This window comes from Castanea sativa, chromosome 10 (assembly GCF_040712315.1).
Source record: "Castanea sativa cultivar Marrone di Chiusa Pesio chromosome 10, ASM4071231v1".
NCBI lineage: Eukaryota > Viridiplantae > Streptophyta > Magnoliopsida > Fagales > Fagaceae > Castanea > Castanea sativa.
Window position 1 is genome coordinate 21,640,004 of NC_134022.1, and position 20,712 is coordinate 21,660,715.

The following is a 20,712-nucleotide window of genomic DNA, read 5'->3' on the forward strand; positions in this document are numbered from 1 at the left end:
TCCATTTTTGCTCCTACCTTATCTCATAGTTTTTTTCACTTTACTTCTCAGTTCTCATCACCAAACTTGAACCATACACGCACGCACGCTCTCATGTCCGTTCCTCTCTTCAACCTCGCTCCAGACCTCACAGTTTCTAGGCTCTGCTTAGGTTCTCACTTCTTCTCTCCCAAACTCTTTTTCTATGTTCACTTCATCTCTCTAATCCTTCAAACCCACAACCTTACTCTCTTCTCTCTCTGTCTCAGGAACCATGACTTTTGGTGAGCAGAACACTCTTCCACAGTCATTTCGCCTCCTTGATGAAGCTTTCGGTGCTGGAATCAACTTCTTCGACTCTGCGGAAATGTACACACCTTTAAATTTTAAGCCTTGCAATTCCTTTCTGGGTATAATTATGTAGTAAAAACTTTTTTTTTTCGAGATTTCTTTCTGGGTTTTGTTTTCCTTTTGAGTTTTTTCAACTTCTGGGCATGTTTGTAATGTCTATATATGTATGCAAGTAATTGTATGTTTGGAACTTCAGGTACCCAGTGCCTCAGCGTGCTGAGACTCAGGGTAGGAGCGAGGAGTACCTGGGCCGTTGGATTAGAGATAGGAAGATCTCTCGGGATCTCGTCGTTTTAGCCACAAAGGTCTCAATTCAACTCTTTGAAGTCTTTTACATTTATAAATAGTTTATGAATGTAAAAGGCTTCAAAGAAGTCACCTTTGAATGATATTCATTTCTGTTAATTACAAATATTTGGTTCCCCTTTGAATGATATATTGATATTCATTTTAGTTAATCACAAGTATTTGGTTTTCCACATTGCTTAAAAGTCTTATTGGTCTATAGTAATAATATGAATATGTGCATTAACATTTGGGTGGTATGCTGAGGTGAAACAACCAAAAATCTGTGACCATGCATCAGGACAGTGGATTCGAATTCAGTGCTTGTTTTGAGTTCCTTTGTCTGCATGAAAAAACTAGTACATGTTCAACTTATTTGGGGTTTTGATTGTAGTCTCTTATGAAAATTCTGGCTCCGTATGATTTTGCTTTTGGTTAGACATGCACATTAAGATTGTTTAAACTTTATTTTGATAGAAGTGGTATAGTTTGTCATGTTCTTTTAGGCAAATGTGAAGGCATTTGAATCTGAAGTTGTTTGTTGAATCTGGTTTTAGTTCCGTGATGATTGTTTGGGGCTGTTTATAAGTAAAACACTGAGCTAGATTTTCTAGATTAGGGTGAGAGTCCCTATAAGCATATGAATGTGGGTAAACATATGAATGCAGGATCTTTATGGTTTCTATATTATCTTTATAATATAGTTATTCTTGTAATAGCTCAAGGTTGGTATATGTTATAAGCCTTTTTGTAGTGTTTGGACATAGTACTAAAATAAAATTTCCTGTTGTCTGTGGTTTGAGATTTGTTAGGCTTAATAACCATTCCTTCTAATGTCACATTATTAGTTTTTAATACTCATTTGAAATTTGTGCTCTGTTCTTTGTGTATTGTTTGGATCTAGGTTACTGGACCATCTGGGCAAATGACTTGGATTCGAGGTGGGCCAAAGTGTTTGGATCACAGGAATATTACTGAAGCCATTGACAACAGGTTAGTTTTTGAACTTGTTTATGTCTAGTCACTGCAAGCTTTCATAGTTTGTATTCATCACATCATCAAGTGACTGAGATAGTGGGACTCATTAGTCCAAATGGTTTACATCTTATATGCATTCTAATTGTTATACTTGTACGTGCTGGCCAGTGTTCTATATTCTTTTTATCTTTTATTCTCTTCGTATTTTGAGCCATCTATTAATCCTCTATCTCTCTCTCTTGTTTTCCATTTGGGATAAGTTGCTTTCTTTTAGTTTGCCACTTGTATGAAGAAGATACTCTCTCACGGTTTCTCATTTAGTCTTTACATGTTTGTTTAGACGTTATAATTGTAGGCAACCTCTTTGCGGTATATTTAAGTTTTGTTACATTAGCATTATTGAAACAGGATGGTCCTATGTAAGAATGCCCTAGCCCCTAGGTTATGTAAATCCTACTGGATGGTGATTATGTATTCATCTTAGTGTAATTTTCTGTTTGACCATCTTTGAACTTGGTTTTACCCTTTAAAAGGATATTTGTGCCACTTGGGCTAGTGTCAATGGCTGTTGCCTTTGGTTTCCATGAGAGAACAAGCATCAAGAACAAGTTATACAATGTTATATTTGGTGTTACCATGATATTACCCATCTGGAAAAATGATTTTACCTATGCGTTACAACACATGGTTTCGTATAATGGGAATTGTTACACTATAACAGTTATAGCATATTGTAGGGTGTTTTCTTTTTAGAAACATTAACACACACACACACACACACACACACACACACATATATATATATTTCTGAACTCCTTTTTGATCCTTTTCTGTTTTGTGTTTCTCTATATATACAGCTCGTACTACTTGAGTAGCACCTTTATCCTTCAATGAAATCATTCGCTTATAAAAAAAAAAGAAAAAAAAAAAGAGGAAACCCAAAAGGATGAGATATATGATCCTTCAGATAAGGAATTTGTATTATGCTCTAATGGGTTATCTATTGAATTGATGCAGCTTGCTGCAAATGCGAACTGACTACATTGATCTTTATCAAATTCATTGGCCAGATCGGTTTGTATGTGGATCCTTCATCAAGTGTTCTGGGATATTGTAGATGTTAAAGTAGCTCATTGCTAAGCATGATTTTTTGGGATATATTGAGAGAGGGGGGGGGGGGGGGGGGGGGGGGTAGGTCGTGGTGGGGAACGAAACTTCTTGATCATTTGTTTTCTTTGACACCAACCCAAAATTGTTCTCTTGAAGTAATTCATGGCTGATTTTGTAGTTATGTGCCCATGTTTGGGGAAACTGAATATGATCCAACTCGACAGTTCAGTTCGGTTGATATAGAGGAACAACTTGATGCTCTTGGTAGAGCCATTGATGCTGGAAAGGTGTGTGATGATATCATTGGGTTTGCCTCTATAATCAATCTCTAGATAACATGGAATTTACAGTTATAATGAAAAACTTTGTTCATAGATCAGATACATTGGTCTCAGTAATGAAACACCATATGGCGTCATGAAATTCATTCAGATTGCCGAACGGGGTCCTGGCCATCCTAAGATAGTATCAGTGCAGGTTGTATGACTTATCCTGGTTCATAGCTGCAAGGATTCCTGTTCTTCTTTAGCATTTTCCCCCCATCTCTCTCTCTACTTTATTGGTTGCAAGGCTCATGTACAACTCATTGTTTTTGTGATAGAACTCATACAGCTTGCTTTGTCGAACTTTTGATTCTGGAATGGCTGAGTGCTGTCACCATGAGAGGTAGTTTTGTTTTCAATATATTGATTACTGAGGGTGGAATTATATTGATCTTATCATGTATGAAATGGTGATTAAAAAATTGCTCAACTTACACAAGTCAATTAGTTGTAGTAATGGAAAGAACTTATTGCATTAGAGATTGTTATGTGTTTTATTTTTATTTTTTTTTGTTTTTATACATGCTTGGATCTGTAATTGAAATCATTTTTATAACTTGACTCATAGCAGCTACCTTTGGCTTCCACAGAAGTGTAATTATATGATTTCATGTTCACTGCGTCAGAAGTTGTGCCCTCATCTATGAAATTCATTGCTAAACAGCCTAAAATTTGGTTCTGAATATAATGTTTTTGTTCCTTAGTAGTTCTGGAAGAATTCAATTTGACACAATACATGGTTAGTATTACTGTGACCAGGACAAATTAGCAATTGAAATTTAATTGTAACTTGGGAAATTTGCTTAGGGACAAGGGTTTTTCTGTCAATATGAAACTTTGGTTTGTTATTACTTATAAGATTAGCTTTCCCTTTAGATGGAAAGAACCAATGTGGGTTTATAAAGTAGATTATGCTGCATTCATATAGTTGTAATGTGATAAATTGACCCAGCTAAATGCATTTATATTGTATTTAAGCTCTTTTGTTTTCAATTTTTAGGGTCAGCTTATTGGCCTACAGTCCCTTGGCAATGGGTGTTCTCTCTGGGAAGTATTGTTTGCCAGATGGGGGTCCCACAGATGCTCGGTTGAATCTTTTTAAAGGTCAGTGATCACAAGATGTTTCTTTTGTCCCTTCCAGGCGATCGGAAAATAAAGAAATATATATAATCTAACTACTAACTTGTCTCATGTGGAACTATTGTGTTGTTCATCCTTTTCAGGTAGGTACTCAGAAGGGGAATCCAGATACAACCTGTCTAGTAACATCATAAAAGCAGCTACCATGGTAAGCAGATGCTTCTCGGTTTTGAATTTTAGTTATAATGTGAGAGGCTTATTACAAGAACCTACATTTTCAAAACCTATACTTAAATTGACATCTATATTCATGATTAATTGTTGACCAGTGACAGAAATAAGAAATGTGGTCTAAACTTTGATTGGGAAATGGGGACTGTTGAGCCAATTTTCTGTTAGAGTTGTCTAAACCTGCCTATCACTTAACTTGGTTTAAAGATGGCTTAGTTTAGTTGCTCACATTAGCCTTTTCAGAACAATGAAGACATACATACTTTTCAGCATATTATTTGTTATGTGTTGCAAGTTCATTGTTGAGTTTAGTTTATATTTTTGAGCCTGCCTTTTGGATGTTGATCTGACCTGTCCTCTCTCTCCAGGAATATCTTGAAATTGCCAAAAAATATGGCCTTCATCCTGTATCCCTTGCAATTGGTTTGATACTACCCCCTCTCACTTTATTTGCGCAATATATACTCATAAATGATTATTAATCTCTGTAGCTTCTGCAATTGTTGCAAATTTTCTCTTACATACACCTCATGGTCATATGAGACTTTATGAGCTGTATAAATCAGTTCTAGATATAATGGAAGTTGTAGTTGCTTTTTGTGCTACTAATCATCGTATTATTGAAATTCTGTCCATGTCGATGCACTACAGTCATGAACCTAACCTTACAAATCCCAATAACAAGAGCAAACCATTGTCCACAGGACAAGGGGTCAGGGTTTCGTTGTCTTGACTCTAGACTAGTTTGGGTAATTATGAAGCCTATAAATATAGGGAAGTTTAACTGGAAAGTTGTATTGGGACTTGCTTTGTCACTAATGCATCAAAAGTGAAATGCCTTTTTTAGATTATTACTTGATCTCAGATATTTCCTTCTCTTTATACATATGAATCATTTTGGATGCATTATGTAAAGTGTGGGAGCTTTTCCCAAAATTCACTTACTTGATTTAAAGTCCCTACTGTTAATTTTATTTTAGCGGCAATTGTTTTACTTATCTGACAGATACAGAAATCCCATTTTTCCTCCTGTTCTTATCATGTGTTCATATTAAATGATAAGTATCAAGTTGCTTTCCCCTTCCAATTTTGTGTGTGTGAATATAAATAAATAAATAAAGAAAGAAATATATATATATTTCATATTATTGTTTCTCTGTGTACTGATCCATTGGAGGCGGGAATCAGGGTATGTGAGAAACCAGCAACATATTTTCCTCTTAGATATTAGATATATTCCAACTGTTCTGGTAAAGTTGAGTTCTCTCTCCTGCTTGGTTATGAATATTTTGATTCCTACATTGTTTCTACTTTCTAGGCATATCTATACATGTGAAAGATCTCAGTTGATTGTGGTCACTGTTGGTTACTCAATTCTTATTTCTTTATTTGCTTAGATAATTAATCATTCTTTTGGCAGCCTTTGTTTTGAGACATCCTCTTGTTGCAAGTGCTGTTTTTGGAGCTACTAAGTTGTGGCAACTTCAGGAGGTTCTCAATGCATTCAAAGTTGAGCTCACATATGAATTAATTATTGAAATTAACAAGATTCATGGAAAGTTTCCCAATCCATGTCCCTGATCAGTAGTCAATGCTGTTCAGTTTCTTGTTAAGGAAAATTTACTAGATTGGCTAAAAGGGTTCCGCTTGTACCTCATGCAATTGCATTTGTAATATTAATTCAACTGATATTATTGAAGGTTGTCAGTTTTGTTGGTGCTTTCCTAGTGGTAGTGACAGTAATATGACAAAACTTGTACCTACCCTCAGCAAATTCTCCAAAAGATGCATGACAGTAAAAGTCCACTACAAATTATTGCATCTTCACAATTGTTCATGTGTGTAGCATTTGTGAACCAGTATGGTTGTGTACTTAGTGCTCCCGTGGACCAGATTTAACAGATACATGTGAAGATGGCAAAAGTTAAAGATTTTCTGGATTTTTGATGATAATATTTTGCACCTTTAGTGTATGTATTGTGTGCATCAATCACCATAGTGCTACTTGTACTTTTTGGGAATCAAATGCTCTGTTCAGATTTGGAAAGGTACGGGGCTGTGGGGTCTGGTCCCAACTGCAACATGGCAGCACCACATGGAAATTATAATATAATTGGACTTCCAGCTTTTGGTTTCTTTATTGTTGAATCTTGAATGGTGAATGTGAATGTGCACAGGTCATGAATCTTCTGAGAAATGGTCAGCATGAGAGCATCAGCATTGGTTTTCTGCATTCTATCTCATTTTACCATTCTAAAAACCTATTTTATCAATTATATCATACCATTTTACAATACACCCAACATTCCAAAACTCTATTTTTTTCCCATTTTATTTAAATATTTTATTTATTCCTTTTTTTACTATTTTTTTATTCCTTTTTTTACTATTTTTTTTTCTCTTCCTTTTCTTCTCTTTCTCCCTCAACCTCTAGCACTGGCCACAACTAAACAAACAATCACCACCACGCCCACCACGCCCACCACGCCACCACTACCTTCTGCCCAACAAAATCCCACCAGAACCAGAAATCCAAAATAAATAATTAAACAAAATAAAACCCACCAAGTACCCACTAAAAACCCAGCAAACCCATAGCAACCCAACCAACCAAACACCGCCACCAAAATTAGAAACCGGCCACCATGTCAACACACCAAACCCACCAAACATAGGTCTCTATGTCGATCTCCATGCCGGTCTCCACGCCAATCTCCACCGCGCTGACCTTCGGCCACCATGCCCATCTTAGCCGCGCCACCAGCCTCGCCACCACGCCGATCTAGAAATCCATCACCCATGATAGCCAACCCCCCACGTCAACAGATAGAGAAGAGGAAGACGGAGAGAAAAAATAGAGAAGAGAGAGGATGAGGAAAGAGAGGGAGACAAGTGAGTCAGAAACAGAATAAAAAATAATTTTTATTTTTACTATTGAGCTACGGTGCGATTCTATGTTTAGAATCGCATTGTAGCTTTATTGTATTTTTTTTTACAATGGTTACAAAACCCAATATCTAATGGAGTGGCATTTTGGGCCTCAATTGCAAAATAAGCCTACATTTAGGATTTAACCCATTCATTGCTGATGCTCTAAGAAGATGGTATGCTAAGTTTGTACCATAAAAGTCCCAAAAGTTGACTAACTATGGAATTTAGCTTATCAATGCACGTAAAAATAAGTTAAAATTTTTCACATTATACACTATCGCAAATATATATATCCATAGTCAAATTAACAATTTGTGAAAAAGAGGTTGATATATAGCATTGCTTGCATGGCAAATGGTTTTCCTATATTCATTATGGATGCAAAGTCAGAAGTGTCCTGCAATCTATCACCAATATAGAGTAACAATATTTTAAAACAAAATTAACCTCAAAGATAATATTTTGAAAATCCTATCAAATATTCTGAAAGTCAAATAACACCTTTACTAAATGCCCACATATTAAATTAACGTAATTTCAATATAATAATACAACATTATATTGTTTAGGAATGAGATGAGATTAAGGTGATGTAATATATTTTGTAATTTTAAATTATGAAAATGTTAAAAAAAATAAAATAAACTAAAATCTTAATGTCACATTATCATAATGTGAATCACATTAGAGACATATCACACACTAAATGCCCCAAATGTAATCAGCATTCATGGAGAAGCCCACCAACCAATTACCCCTCCAATGTTTATGTAAGTTGACATTTTAATTTTGTATGAACAAAACAACAGAGTGATCATTGTAGTGCCACATGCCAACCATGGAAAGTGTGAGCCTTTAAGCCTCCACCCTCCAGCTTGTTCCACCTCATGAAACTCATTTCTCTCCCACTGACCTTGCCTTGTTTACTCAAATACAATGGCCTTTCCATTAGTCCTTTTTTACAAGGGATTGTGGTCGTATCAATCAAGTGCTGCAATAAACAAATGGGGGATTTAAATATTTGAGTAAATTCATAAATTGTACGGAAGATGCAGTATTGGTTCTACTACATACAGACAAATAGGGAGCTGTAATATAAAAAATTATTCTAAATTTTGTTCTTTTACCATCATGAGCTTGGCCTAATGTACCAATAAAGAAATTGTGCCTGCAATTTTTTAGGCCTATTTATTTTAGTGGGGGTCAAATTTGGCTAAGCAAGATAGTATAAAATTGGAAAATATGTGAAAGTGCTACATGCAAGCGTGCTCTAATGATGGGAAAGAAGAAGATTAATATAACCACAATCCAGAAAGATAGATCTGCAATTTTTGGTTGGATTTTACTGCCAACTTATAGGAGCTAGTTTCTGGGGTTTATAGCTTTCTAGAAGAAGAGTAACAAAATTACTTCTTGCCCTTTTATGATGGCGAGGAAATGAAGCTACCACTATAACATAATTTACATTTACATCTAGACTTGATTGTACAACCATGCCACATTACACCAAAAACAGTAAATTCTCACCAATAAAAATGCAAATCCAATCCATAGCTTGTTTCCTTTCTAGTGGTTTTGATAGTGGCATGTCTAGGTGACAATTTAAACTTTCTAATAGACATGCTTTAAAAATAAAGAAAAGAATTTTGACTTTTAATTTAAATTTGATAGAAATTGTATCAATGGAGTAAAGGGCATTGTTGTATTCAAGTTTAGAAAAATATTGCAATTAAAGACTTACAGTATAATTAATGAATGATTTTTTTAAAACAATCTAGTATTTTCTTTGGTCACGCGGTCAAAAGTGTCATTTTCCATTGTTTTGTAGAATATACGTCTAAAACTATTAAAGTCTGAACACTCTGTCACGTTATGTTCAACTTGATTCTATAAGAAAAAAATATAAAAATGTTCAACTTTATTTCTCTCTTTTCAAGCCTCTACCGTGTCCTACTTTTTGAATCTTTGACTAACTTTGGGTAGCATAGTAGTACCTAGATTCTTATTATAGAGGCAGGGAGAGACCTTCGCCACCTACTTTTGAGTTCAATAAGTCAAACATAACTATTTTTTTTGGGTTAAAATGTGAAACTGAATTTCTAAATTTATTCAGATTTTATTTTAGTTTTTTAATTTAATTTTTATTTATTATAGTCATTTAAATTTTAAATTTATTTAATTAAGACATTTTCGTTAATTTTTGCTAAAATTTTTTGAAAAAAAAAATTTGAAAATTTTTTTTCAATCATTAATTAAAATTTTTTTTAATTAAAAAAATTTGAAGAAAAGTTTATAAAATTTAAAAATTAACCACAACATAACAAAAGTTAATGAAAAATTTTAATTGAATAAACTTGAAAGTTAGAGGACTGAAATAAAATCTGAAGAGACTTAAAGGGTCAGTTTTGCATTTTTTTCCTTTTTTTTTTACCAATTAATTTTTATAAAATAATTGTGGACATAAATTGTTATGATAATTATTATTTTCTCCATCATAACATATTATGAGTTTTAATTCGTTTACATAATAAGGTTTAGCCAAGAAAAGAAAAAAAAGAGTTTTCTTATCGCTAGTATTAAGTAAGGACTTCAGTAATTTTAGGAAGATGTTCATCCGTGCTTTAGTAGTGTTTTTCTATTCAATAATGACTAATTTTTGTTAATAATATTTTACAGCCCTCATCTATAAAAAGAAGAAGAAGACGAAGTAAGAATTTAAGTCTAAATCTCTCATATATTAAATATCAATTAGTGTATTGATTGCAATTAAATTCTATTGTATTTATAAAAAGGAAAATACAAAAGTTCATGATTAAATTACTGATTTTGATCTAATAAAAAAAAAATTACTGATTTTGAGTTTTTTTTATACATAATCATTCATATTAATTCGTTCTACCAAAACTCAAAGACATAGGAGTATAATGGTTGACCTATTAGGCCGCTCTCTTTCTTACAAGTGCCTACTGTCCAAGCCTTCAAAGTCCCCAAAAAAATTAAAGAAAAAAAAAAAAAAAATAAAACCAACTACTTCTCTGAGAAAGTCTCATCAAACTCTCCGAAAAACCAAAAATTAAAAAAACCCAAACCTTAACCCCCATAATCTCAGCAAAAACCAAGGCAAAAACCAAAACCAAAAACCAAAAACCAAAAACCAAAAGCTGAAAGCTGAATTCTACTCAGTAAATTACAACAGAGCGGCGGGTCCGGAGCTTAGTCCGGGCCCCACCTTCTTTCCCACCTTTCTCTCCGATCTTCTCTGCCTTTGGACTCTCATTTCCAATCTCTCTCTCTCTCTTCTTCACAATTCAATCACACTCTCTTATTTCCTTGCTGGGTTTTCTTTTTCACTCTGTGATCTCTCACTGTTTTCAAGAATAGAAAGTAGAAACAAATTCTGATAATGGGTTCGAAGCCGTGGCTGTACCCGGCTCCGAGTTATCGTAGTATGGAGACGTATTGGGATATAGACGAGGATGCGCCTGGTCCACGATGTGGTCACACGCTCACGGCTGTTGCTGCTTCCAAATCCAATGGCCCACGTCTCATCCTCTTCGGTGGCGCCACCGCAATCGAAGGCGGCGCTTCCTCCTCTGCTCCTGGCATCAGTATATTCATATCTCTATCTCTCATTAGCTCTTTTGTGGTTTGGAATTGAAATTGGGAATGAAAGTTTGGTTCTTTTTTCTTTTCTTTTCTTTTTTTAATTGTTTTTTTGCGTAGGGTTAGCTGGTGTGACAAATTCTGTTCATGCTTACGATGTTTTGACCAGGAAATGGACCAGGTGAGTTTCTGGGGATTTTGTATTTTTTCATGAAGTTTATATCTTTTGGGGTTAAATTGAGTTTTGGTTGATTTGGGTGTTTGAATTTTGTGAATTGGTTGCAGAATTAGGCCGGCAGGTGATCCACCCTCGCCACGGGCTGCACATGCCGCGGCTGCAGTCGGTACAATGGTTGTGTTTCAGGTGATTGAAGGAAATGTTTATGTGAAAAAGATTGGAATTTTAGAGCTGGGTTTTTTATTTTAGAGGTTTTTGTTTCTGGGATTTTATGGTATGTTTTAATAGTGTTATTGATTGGTGCTGTATGGCTAGGGTGGGATAGGTCCTGCTGGTCATTCCACGGATGATCTATTTGTGCTTGACATGACAAATGATAAGTTTAAGTGGCATAGGTGAGCTTAGGTGTCTTGAATTGATTAGAATTTGTCTTTCTGGGGTTTTTGAATTTTACTCAAGTTGTGCTGTTGATCATTCTGTTTTTGATATGAATGTAGAGTAGTGGTACAAGGACAAGGACCTGGGCCTCGCTATGGCCATGTAATGGACTTGGTTGCTCAAAGATATCTTGTCACTGTCAGTGGCAATGACGGTGAGTTCTAGTTGCTGTTCGATTACATATTATCTTGTCATGTGTTATTGGAAGAGAAGCATGCCAAAATCACAAAGGAAACTCTGTTTTTGTTTGTTTGAATGATGTGTATAATGATTAATTGATTTTGCTTCTGTAAACCCACTAATGACCTCTACTTCTCAAAGATCCATATATGCATGATGTGCCATTGATAGCATTATAGGGCATTGGTTGGATCTATTCAGTAAATCGTTAATTTCTCTCATACATATAATCAGAGATTACCATATAGAACATAATTAAGATAACAACACTTTCTCACTCTCTCTTGTCCTAGCTCTTCTTTTGTATTTAAGCTAAGCTTTATCATGAGGAATTCAAAAAAAGAAAAAAAAAAACTTCTGCTGGTTTTGACTCCTCTTCCTTTGGTAGTAGATTTTTTTTGGTTGTATACATACGTGAAATACAGAAACTGTTTGTGTATTTGGCAGAAAAATGTATTTTTATATGTTGCTGCAATGAGAATGTATGTTGTCATATGTTTAAAACCATGTAAAATTAATGTTTCATTCTTTTTCAGGCAAAAGAGTTCTATCTGATGCTTGGGCTTTGGATACTGCTCAGAAACCATATGTATGGCAGAGGCTGAGCCCAGAAGGTGACAGGCCTTCTGCAAGAATGTGAGTACTTTGTTGTAAATCTTAAAATTATTAATGTTTGTATTCATTCAGTAGACCAAATTTGTTTGTATTCATGATTCAACACTATTTTGTAGGTATGCAACAGCTAGTGCCCGTTCGGATGGCATGTTTTTGCTGTGCGGTGGAAGAGACTCTTCTGGCGCGGTATATGATATACTCTGATGTGGATTATGAAGCAGTCAATTGAATAAATAGTCTATGTGTTCATCATTGTGGTTTACTCTGCTCTATTAATTTTTGGCTGGTTTTAGGCATCTGGCTCAAATTTAGCCCTGAATTGGGGTCTGTGATTACAATGTGCTTAATAATTTAATGCATATAAAGATGTGAAGTCAAGACGATCAACTAAAAAAGATTTTGATGGGCCAATCTGTGTCTGCTCATTTGTATACATGGATAGCATGTACAATTCAACTCAACTCTTTTTATTTCTTTTTTTGGGGGGTGGGGGGGGGGGTGGTGGGGGTGGGGGGGTTGAACCTTGGATGTCCTGTTGGAATCACCAAGAGGTGCCATGTTTTTAAAGCATGTTTAATCATCATAATCTACTCCCTCCATCCCAAATTGTTTGTTTGTTAGAAAATCCAACTTTTTAAAGTGACTTAATTGGCTTTGAAATAAGAAGTTACCAGTTTCCAAAATTTTTTCTTAATTTTAACTTAAATAAAGTAAAAGCTAAATTAGGAGAGTTATAAAAAATTGTGTTTATTGACTCTTAAAGTGGAAAATATTTTGGGACATCCAAACATGCAACAAATAAAAAGGGAACAGAGGGAGAATCTACCATCCCATAAAGTAACACAGCTACTAGAATTATAGGTGGGAGCAACTCACAGTATAGAACTAGAGGCAGGCAGACCTGTAAATTTCCCAAGAGTGTCCCAGTTGTTTGATAATATATTTCCTAATTATTTTAAAACTGATTTATGGCATTTCCCTAGTGTTTCAAAACCTGTTGCAGTAATTTGTATGTCTTAAATAGGTTTCCATGTGAATACAACAACAACAAAGCCTTACCTTGTGTTTGGATGGAGGGAGATAAGGGGAGAGTAGGGGAGAGGAGAGTGGAAGATGGATAAATTTTAGTATATTCAGGCCACTATCTCCTCTACTCTCCTTTCCCTCCATCTCCTCCTTTCCAAATATACCCTTAGTCCCAAAATTTTTAGGTTAGCTATGGATCCTCCTCAATAGATTAGTTAGGATTGGTCACATGTATTCTTCTCCTCCATTCTATTCTATTTGAAGTCATACTCTTTGTTACTTTATTAATTGACATGTCATTTTTTAATTACTTCTACTAATGTCCTTTTAGGTCTCTTTCTACCTTTTTTCGTTCTCTCAACTTGGAACAACTCACTTATTTTTTTACCAGTGATTACCTTTGAACATGGCCAAACCATTTCAAATAATCTTTTCATCAATAGGGGCTACTCTTATTTTCAAGCGGATTTCCTTATTTCTAATCCTATATGTCCATGTATTTCTACTTATCTATCTTAACATTCTCATTTCAGATACACTTTTTATTTATTTATTTATGGATATACTACTTCTTAACTACCCAACATTCAATGCCATAGAGCATAGCTGGTCTCGTAGCAGTCTTATAAAAGTTTCCCTTTAACTTTATAGGTATTCTACGATTACACAATACTCTCGATGTGCTTCTCCACTTCATCCTTGCTCTTATATTATGATTTTACATTCTCTTTAATCTCTCCACTTTATCAATTATAGATCCAAGGTATCAAAAGCTCTCACTCTTTATCTCTTGACTGTCAAATTTTACTGCCCTTTTGTCTTTGATTCTACTTTTACTAAAATTACATTCCATGTACTCTGTTTTTGTCCTACTTAATCGAAAGCCTTTATATTCTATAGCATCTCACCAAATTTCTAACTTGGCATTAACTCCACTTTTAATTTCATCTACTAAAACTATACGTTTCCATGTGAATATGAATCTAATTCTATTACTTATATTTATGTAACTGTTTTAGTAGGCATATTTACTTGGAATTAGATTCAAAGTAATAGAATTATTTTTCTATGTGAATATGAATCTAATTCTATTACTTATCTTAATGTAACTTCCTGAATTCAGTGGGAATATTTGAATCTTGTGCAATTAATTCTTTCTTGAGGCCTTACTGGAGAAGCTATGATCTAACTATATAGTGCTTACACTTCCACAGCCACTTGCTGATGCTTATGGGCTGCTCATGCATAGGAATGGTCAGTGGGAATGGACCCTTGCACCAGGAGTATCCCCTTCACCAAGGTATCAACATGCTGCGGTAAGTAGTGAGATATGTGTGTGTGTGTATATATATCTATTAATTTGCTAGTTATAACATTTATATGTCTAAGTAGTGAGATATGTGTGTGTGTGTATATATATCTACCAATTTGCTAGTTATAACATTTATATGTCTGTATGTGTGAGTCTTCATGTACAAATCCTAAAATGTGTTACTTCTGCATATTTTTGGATATATTCTCCATAGTGAAATACTTGTATACATTCTTAGCGGGCCTGCAGTGTTCATTCAACCAAGTCAGTTGGTTTGGGATCATAGGTTTTGATACTGGTAGTCTTTTTAGTCTTTAATGAATAATCTTTTGTCTTGAGCCTCTTTCTTATCACTGAACTTGAGATGTCTTGCTATCAGGTTTTTGTTAATGCACGATTGCATGTTACTGGAGGTGCCCTTAGAGGAGGACGTGCAATTGAAGGTGAAGCAGCTATTGCAGGTAATGTGCCAGAAATGTCATTACTGTGAACATATATGTATGTATGTATATGTGTGTGTACTTCTTTCAGAAAACCTTATATGTCTTTTTTTTTGTTAGTCTTGGACACTGCTGCTGGAGTTTGGTTAGATAGAAATGGGTTGGTCACCTCCTCTTCACGCACAAGCAAGGGCCTCACTGAATTTGATCCTAATTTGGAGCTTATGCGTCGTTGCCGCCATGCAGCTGCATCTGTTGGTGGTCGTATATATATTTATGGTGGTCTCAAGGGAGGTAAAACTCTAAAATCAGTATTGAAAATAATTAAGAATGTAACTACAGAAGCAGAGTAAATATTCAAACTGTTTGTTGGAGTACATGGATTAAAGAAAACTGTTAATGGAATATTATCTTCAGCCGGGTTAACATCAGAATTGCACATTTGCTGATAAGCTTCTTACTTTTTTATTTATTTATTGTGGGGTGTGTGGGGTGTATTTGGTCTTGCATTACCTGTTCTCATCTTTGTGTTTCTTTCCCCCCCTTTTTGTTAGAAGTCATCATCGTGGAAAATTCTGATCAAATATGTTACTCTGTGCAGATATTCTGTTGGATGATTTTCTGGTTGCAGAAAATTCTCAGTTCCAGTCTGACATCAATTCTCCTGTAATAACATCCGAGAGAGCCTCACCAATATCAAGCCCCAAATTTAATCAACCTAACATAAACCCTTATGTGACTACACCAACTTTGGATGGTGGACTAGATATTCCTTCTTCTGGTAGCATGAGGTATTGTTCCATAGCCCTCTTCTCTCTCTTGCTCTCTCTCTCTCTTGCATATTCTTTCTTCATTCTTATGATAATTTAGTGATGTATGTTCATCCTTAGCAGCATGGACAAAAATTCTTTGGAGAAATTGAGGGAAGCTTCTGCTGCTGAAGCTGAGGCAGCTTCTGCTGTCTGGCAAGCAGTGCAGGCTGCTTCTGCTGCTCCTCCTGAAGAGACATCTGTATCAGATGATAACTCCCAAGCTGCAGAAACAACTTCAGATGGTAGTGATACAGAGGCAGATGTTCGTCTTCATCCAAGAGCCGTATGTCCTTTGCATCTGTGTCCTATATCTAAGTTTCTATTTTGTACTTGAAATGCAAAATCATACTATTCTGTGGTCACAGGTTGTGGTTGCAAAAGAGGCTGTGGGTAACCTGGGTGGGATGGTAAGGCAGTTATCTTTGGATCAATTTGAGAATGAGAGCAGACGAATGATTCCATTGAACAATGATTTATCATATCCTACTAAAAAATTCACCAGGCAGAAGTCTCCTCAGGGCTTACATAAGAAGGCAAGCATTATTCAGATTTAGAGTTCTTCCCTTGTTTTTATCTGGCTTACTTCAATGTGATCCATTGTCATTGTATTCTTGCCAGATCATTTCTTCATTGCTCAGACCTCGGAATTGGAAACCTCCTGCCAATAGGAGATTTTTCCTGGATTCATATGAAGTGGGCGAGCTCTGTTATGCTGCTGAACAGATCTTTATGCATGAGCCAACAGTCCTTCAACTGAAAGCACCTGTTAAAGTATTCGGTGATCTCCATGGACAATTTGGTGATTTAATGCGGCTATTTGATGAATATGGATTTCCTTCCACTGCAGGAGATATAACGTAAGTTTGATATTTAGTTTTCTGCTTTACATTATGGTAATAAATCTGATTAAATGGGGCAATTTATCTGTATCAGCTTTAGATTTTATGGATTGTTAGTTGTGTCAGAATCATAAATCTTGGATTATTTTGGTAAAACTCCAGAGTCTATCCTATTTCTATTGTAGAGTAAGAAACTACTGAATTATAATTGGATTTGCCATGAAACAATTGGGTTTAGGGTAATGACTTCCTGTATAGAATGAGCTGAAAGCTTTTGTAAAGAGAAATTGTTGCTTGGTTTTGAAGGTATGCATATAAAGACAGGGAGAAAGGTTGAATATGTTTGATGCGTGGGTGATCCTGCCAATAATGGACACTATTTTGGGTCAGGGTTGCACTTATGTATCATAAATCAAAATTAGTTGGGTAGTTCATGCTGGTTTAAACATTAGTGCCTTGGTTTGCAGCTTTTGGCTGTCATTTTTTGAAAAATTTGTTTTACTCATAGTCATAGCTCTGCACAACGTTCTAAAATCTTTTCTATGTGATTTGTACTGATATTGGATAAAAACTTTCCCATCTGAAGCTATAATGCGTGGTGTCTGTGTTTTGTGGGTTCGGGTTTAGCACTTTAGCTATCTATTTTTAAAAGTTGCAAAAAACTCAGTACTGTGACCTACATAAGGCCCAGGGTATTATAGTAAGCTCCTTTTTTTTTTTTTTTGATAATCTAGTAAGCTCCTTTGTATCAAACATGTTTCCCTTAACCTATTTGGATATTCTCTGTGATTCTTGTTTCCTGTGCAAGACGTATTTCTTCTAATCAATGGTCAAGTGAAACTTGATAGAAAGTCTTCTGTGGTCATTCTCTATGTAAATTAAGAATCATAGCAAACAAGTTGGAGATGTTTAATGAGCCTGTCTATTTGTGTCAGGTATATCGACTACCTGTTTTTGGGTGATTATGTTGATCGAGGACAGCATAGCTTGGAGACCATAACCTTGCTGCTTGCTCTTAAGGCAAACTTCTGTTTTGAGTATTCCAACTTTAGTATACGTTCTGTTGTGTCTTTTTTACTTATATTTGACTCCGTAGTGCGCTGTTTATGATTTTGCAGATTGAGTATCCTGAGAACGTTCACTTAATACGTGGAAACCATGAGGCTGCTGACATAAATGCTCTCTTTGGTTTTCGCCTTGAATGCATTGAAAGAATGGTATAGATGAATATGCATTTATGGTACATCTATATTGTTTGAGTTTTTGAATGTCCTAATAATGTTTGATGTTGTAGGGAGAGAATGATGGAATATGGGCATGGACACGATTTAATCAACTATTCAACTATCTTCCACTTGCTGCACTTATTGAGAAGAAAATCATCTGTATGCATGGTGGCATAGGGAGATCTATAAATTCAGTAGAACAGATAGAGAAGCTTGAAAGGCCTATAACAATGGATGCTGGATCTATAATTTTGATGGATCTTCTATGGTGTGATCTTCTCATCCAATTGATTTGTGTATTTGGTATTTATGTTCAAGATTTTTTTGTTGACAACATGGTACAAATACAGGTCTGATCCTACAGAGAATGATAGCGTGGAGGGTTTGAGACCGAATGCTAGAGGGCCTGGTCTTGTCACTTTTGGGGTACACATAATATTCTTTATGTTGAATTGAATCCTGAATATATTTCCTCATGTTAAGTGTTTATTTATTTATTATTTAATGTTATGTACTGATGTTGCTTCTATGTCTGAGTTGCTTTTTGTTTATTTTTTCCCCCATTTTCCTACTGCTATGGTCAGGGCTTGTAGCCACTAATCAAACATAGTATAACATTCAATATATATATATATATATATATATATATATATATATATATATATATATATATTATCTGACATATAGTTGATTACTAGGAAGCCAATAGGGGACAACCCACAGTATAGGATCCAGAAAGGAGGTTGATTTCAGGCCAAACCCATTTAAATTGCATTCCTTTAATAGCAATAGACTTTCACAAATTATTTGACTGAGCTATATATCGTCAAAGTTGATTACCTGATAGCCTCTATTAATAACTTTCATTAGTTTAATGTGGATAGTGGTTACGATGTACTATTATATATACCTTGGTTTAATTTGTTTGAGATATATATATTCTTGTCCAAAATCTATTCCATATTATACATGATTTAGCTAACATGCCTCTTCATTGGGATACTGTTTTCTAGTCGTGCACTTTTGTTATATGCATACTTGCATTTTGCAACCATTATTTATTCTTTCTACTTGCAGCCTGATCGTGTCACAGATTTCTGTAAGAGAAACAAATTACAGCTAATTATAAGGGCCCACGAATGTGTCATGGATGGGTTTGAACGGTTTGCTCAGGGACAGTTGATAACTCTTTTTTCTGCAACCAACTATTGTGGTAAGTAACATTGCTTTGGGGTTTCATCCTCTTGATTTGCAAGCATATGTAATGTAGTCTCATATGGCATATACATTTAGGGACGGCGAACAATGCTGGAGCCATACTGGTAGTTGGCAGGGGGTTGGTTGTGGTTCCAAAATTAATTCATCCTTTGCCACCGCCCCTTCAGTCACCAGAGACATCTCCTGAACGTGTACAAGAGGACACATGGATGCAGGTATGCTTTTTGCATGATGTTTTAATTGTGGCTTTATATTGGATATAAATCCATTTGAGAATACCAATTCTTTTCACTGGCTTGTGTCATACTCTATTCTTGTGCTCTGCAGGAACTAAACATTCAAAGACCACCAACTCCTACTCGTGGTCGACCACAGCCTGACCTTGATCGGAGCTCACTTGCATACATATAATGTTACCTGACAAATTTGTGAACTTTACAACTTGTCAAAGTAAAAATCTGCAATTCTCTGACAGGCTTGACCTTGACCTGTCCTGGGTCAGGATAAGTTTTCCACCTGTGACCGATATGTCCTATTGTATTTTGAAAGATATGAGTTGCCAAAAATGAAGCCTTGTCTAGTGTACACATAGCTTGAGGATGGTAGAGGATGTAGCTATTAGCCAATTGATCATCGTTCTTTAACATTTGTAATTTATGTACAATTTAGAATGTGAAGATACTGTTGCCCACCATACAGATAAATTATAGGGAAGGAGAAGAAGCTTGTTTTGCTTTTGTGTAATGTAAAATAAATAACAATATGCAATTAATTTCTTTGTAAGGTATTTATTTGCATTTTGATAAGGCAATTTTGAAACCAAAGTTATAATTTGAATTGCTCATGGAGTTGAACAATATTCTTGTAATGGTGTCACTTATTGGAGTATTTATTTATGGATGAAGTTTGGATCGAAACATATTTGGAGTTATCTTGCTCAACTTCATGATGTGGTTAAAGAGATCATCTACGTATAATTTTAGTAACTGACTTTTTTAATGAATCACATGACTTATTTATATAATACACATAGATAGTCTTATAGCCAAGGACCTTATAGTTGAATTGACACATTTTCAAGCACTTTGGTATTTAGGGGGGGATTTGAGTTGCTGGGTTAGTAGTATGTTATAATTATTTTTATAAAAAAAAGAAAAAGAAAGAAAAAGAACATAGATAGTCTTATAAATCATAATATAATGAGTTGAAAAAAATAACTCTAATCATGTTTGAAGTCAAACTTTGTTTTTTATATATCATTCATTATATGTTGGCTCACAAGGGATTTCTTCGTCAGACATAAAAACACCTCAACAAAAGATTAATAAAAAATTGTTTCGTCAGCCATTTGTTCTTTTGAAAGAGATGAGCTCCCATGGTTTTTGATGAAACTAACCATTAAAAAAAAAAACACAAGTAGAACGATCAAATTCTACTATACGCAATAGATAGATTGCTCAAAGGGATTTGAAAATAGAAAGAAATACATATTGTGTTAAGAAAACACCACAGATCTCACAATTTATGGTGATCTTAAAATTGTAGTGAGGATTATTC

At 35.1% G+C, this 20,712-nt stretch overlaps 2 protein-coding genes across 5 annotated transcripts; both read left to right on the forward strand.

The window, feature by feature from the left end:
- Window positions 1-31: 31 nt before the first annotated feature.
- On the forward strand, window positions 32-6,310 carry LOC142611593 (uncharacterized). Of its 2 annotated transcripts, XM_075783666.1 has the most exons (12): window positions 32-151; window positions 249-348; window positions 527-635; window positions 1,520-1,608; window positions 2,611-2,667; window positions 2,882-2,990; window positions 3,079-3,180; window positions 3,305-3,369; window positions 4,027-4,130; window positions 4,250-4,314; window positions 4,706-4,760; window positions 5,758-6,310. In XM_075783666.1, the coding sequence occupies exons 1-12, from the start codon at window positions 94-96 to the stop codon at window positions 5,916-5,918; spliced, it is 1,074 nt and encodes a 357-aa protein (XP_075639781.1). In that variant the 5' UTR covers window positions 32-93; the 3' UTR covers window positions 5,919-6,310. The 2 variants fall into 2 exon arrangements, with proteins under 2 accessions (XP_075639781.1, XP_075639782.1); XM_075783667.1 differs by lacking the exon at window positions 2,611-2,667.
- Window positions 6,311-10,526: 4,216 nt separating this feature from the next.
- LOC142613249 (serine/threonine-protein phosphatase BSL1) lies at window positions 10,527-20,012 on the forward strand. Of its 3 annotated transcripts, none has more exons than XM_075785498.1 (21): window positions 10,527-10,876; window positions 10,992-11,052; window positions 11,157-11,235; window positions 11,365-11,444; window positions 11,547-11,641; window positions 12,204-12,303; window positions 12,399-12,468; window positions 14,523-14,624; window positions 15,000-15,081; window positions 15,181-15,354; window positions 15,662-15,851; window positions 15,951-16,155; window positions 16,238-16,405; window positions 16,491-16,729; window positions 17,647-17,731; window positions 17,830-17,928; window positions 18,006-18,205; window positions 18,288-18,363; window positions 19,015-19,150; window positions 19,231-19,370; window positions 19,483-20,012. In XM_075785498.1, the coding sequence occupies exons 1-21, from the start codon at window positions 10,672-10,674 to the stop codon at window positions 19,564-19,566; spliced, it is 2,670 nt and encodes an 889-aa protein (XP_075641613.1). In that variant the 5' UTR covers window positions 10,527-10,671; the 3' UTR covers window positions 19,567-20,012. The 3 variants fall into 3 exon arrangements, with proteins under 3 accessions (XP_075641613.1, XP_075641614.1, XP_075641615.1); XM_075785499.1 differs by having other exon boundaries at window positions 15,954-16,155; XM_075785500.1 differs by lacking the exon at window positions 10,527-10,876 and having other exon boundaries at window positions 11,375-11,444.
- The last annotated feature ends 700 nt before the right edge of the window (window positions 20,013-20,712 follow it).

Coding starts and splice junctions, on each gene's coding strand:
- LOC142611593 (XM_075783666.1), top strand. CDS start 94: ATGTCCGTTCCTCTCTTCAACCTCGCTCCAGACCTCACAGTTTCTAGG. Junction 152..248: donor AGTTTCTAGGCTCTGCTTAG/GTTCTCACTTCT, acceptor TCTCTGTCTCAG/GAACCATGACTTTTGGTGAG. Junction 4,131..4,249: donor TCGGTTGAATCTTTTTAAAG/GTCAGTGATCAC, acceptor CATCCTTTTCAG/GTAGGTACTCAGAAGGGGAA.
- LOC142613249 (XM_075785498.1), top strand. CDS start 10,672: ATGGGTTCGAAGCCGTGGCTGTACCCGGCTCCGAGTTATCGTAGTATG. Junction 16,156..16,237: donor TTCGTCTTCATCCAAGAGCC/GTATGTCCTTTG, acceptor CTGTGGTCACAG/GTTGTGGTTGCAAAAGAGGC. Junction 19,371..19,482: donor AAGAGGACACATGGATGCAG/GTATGCTTTTTG, acceptor TGTGCTCTGCAG/GAACTAAACATTCAAAGACC.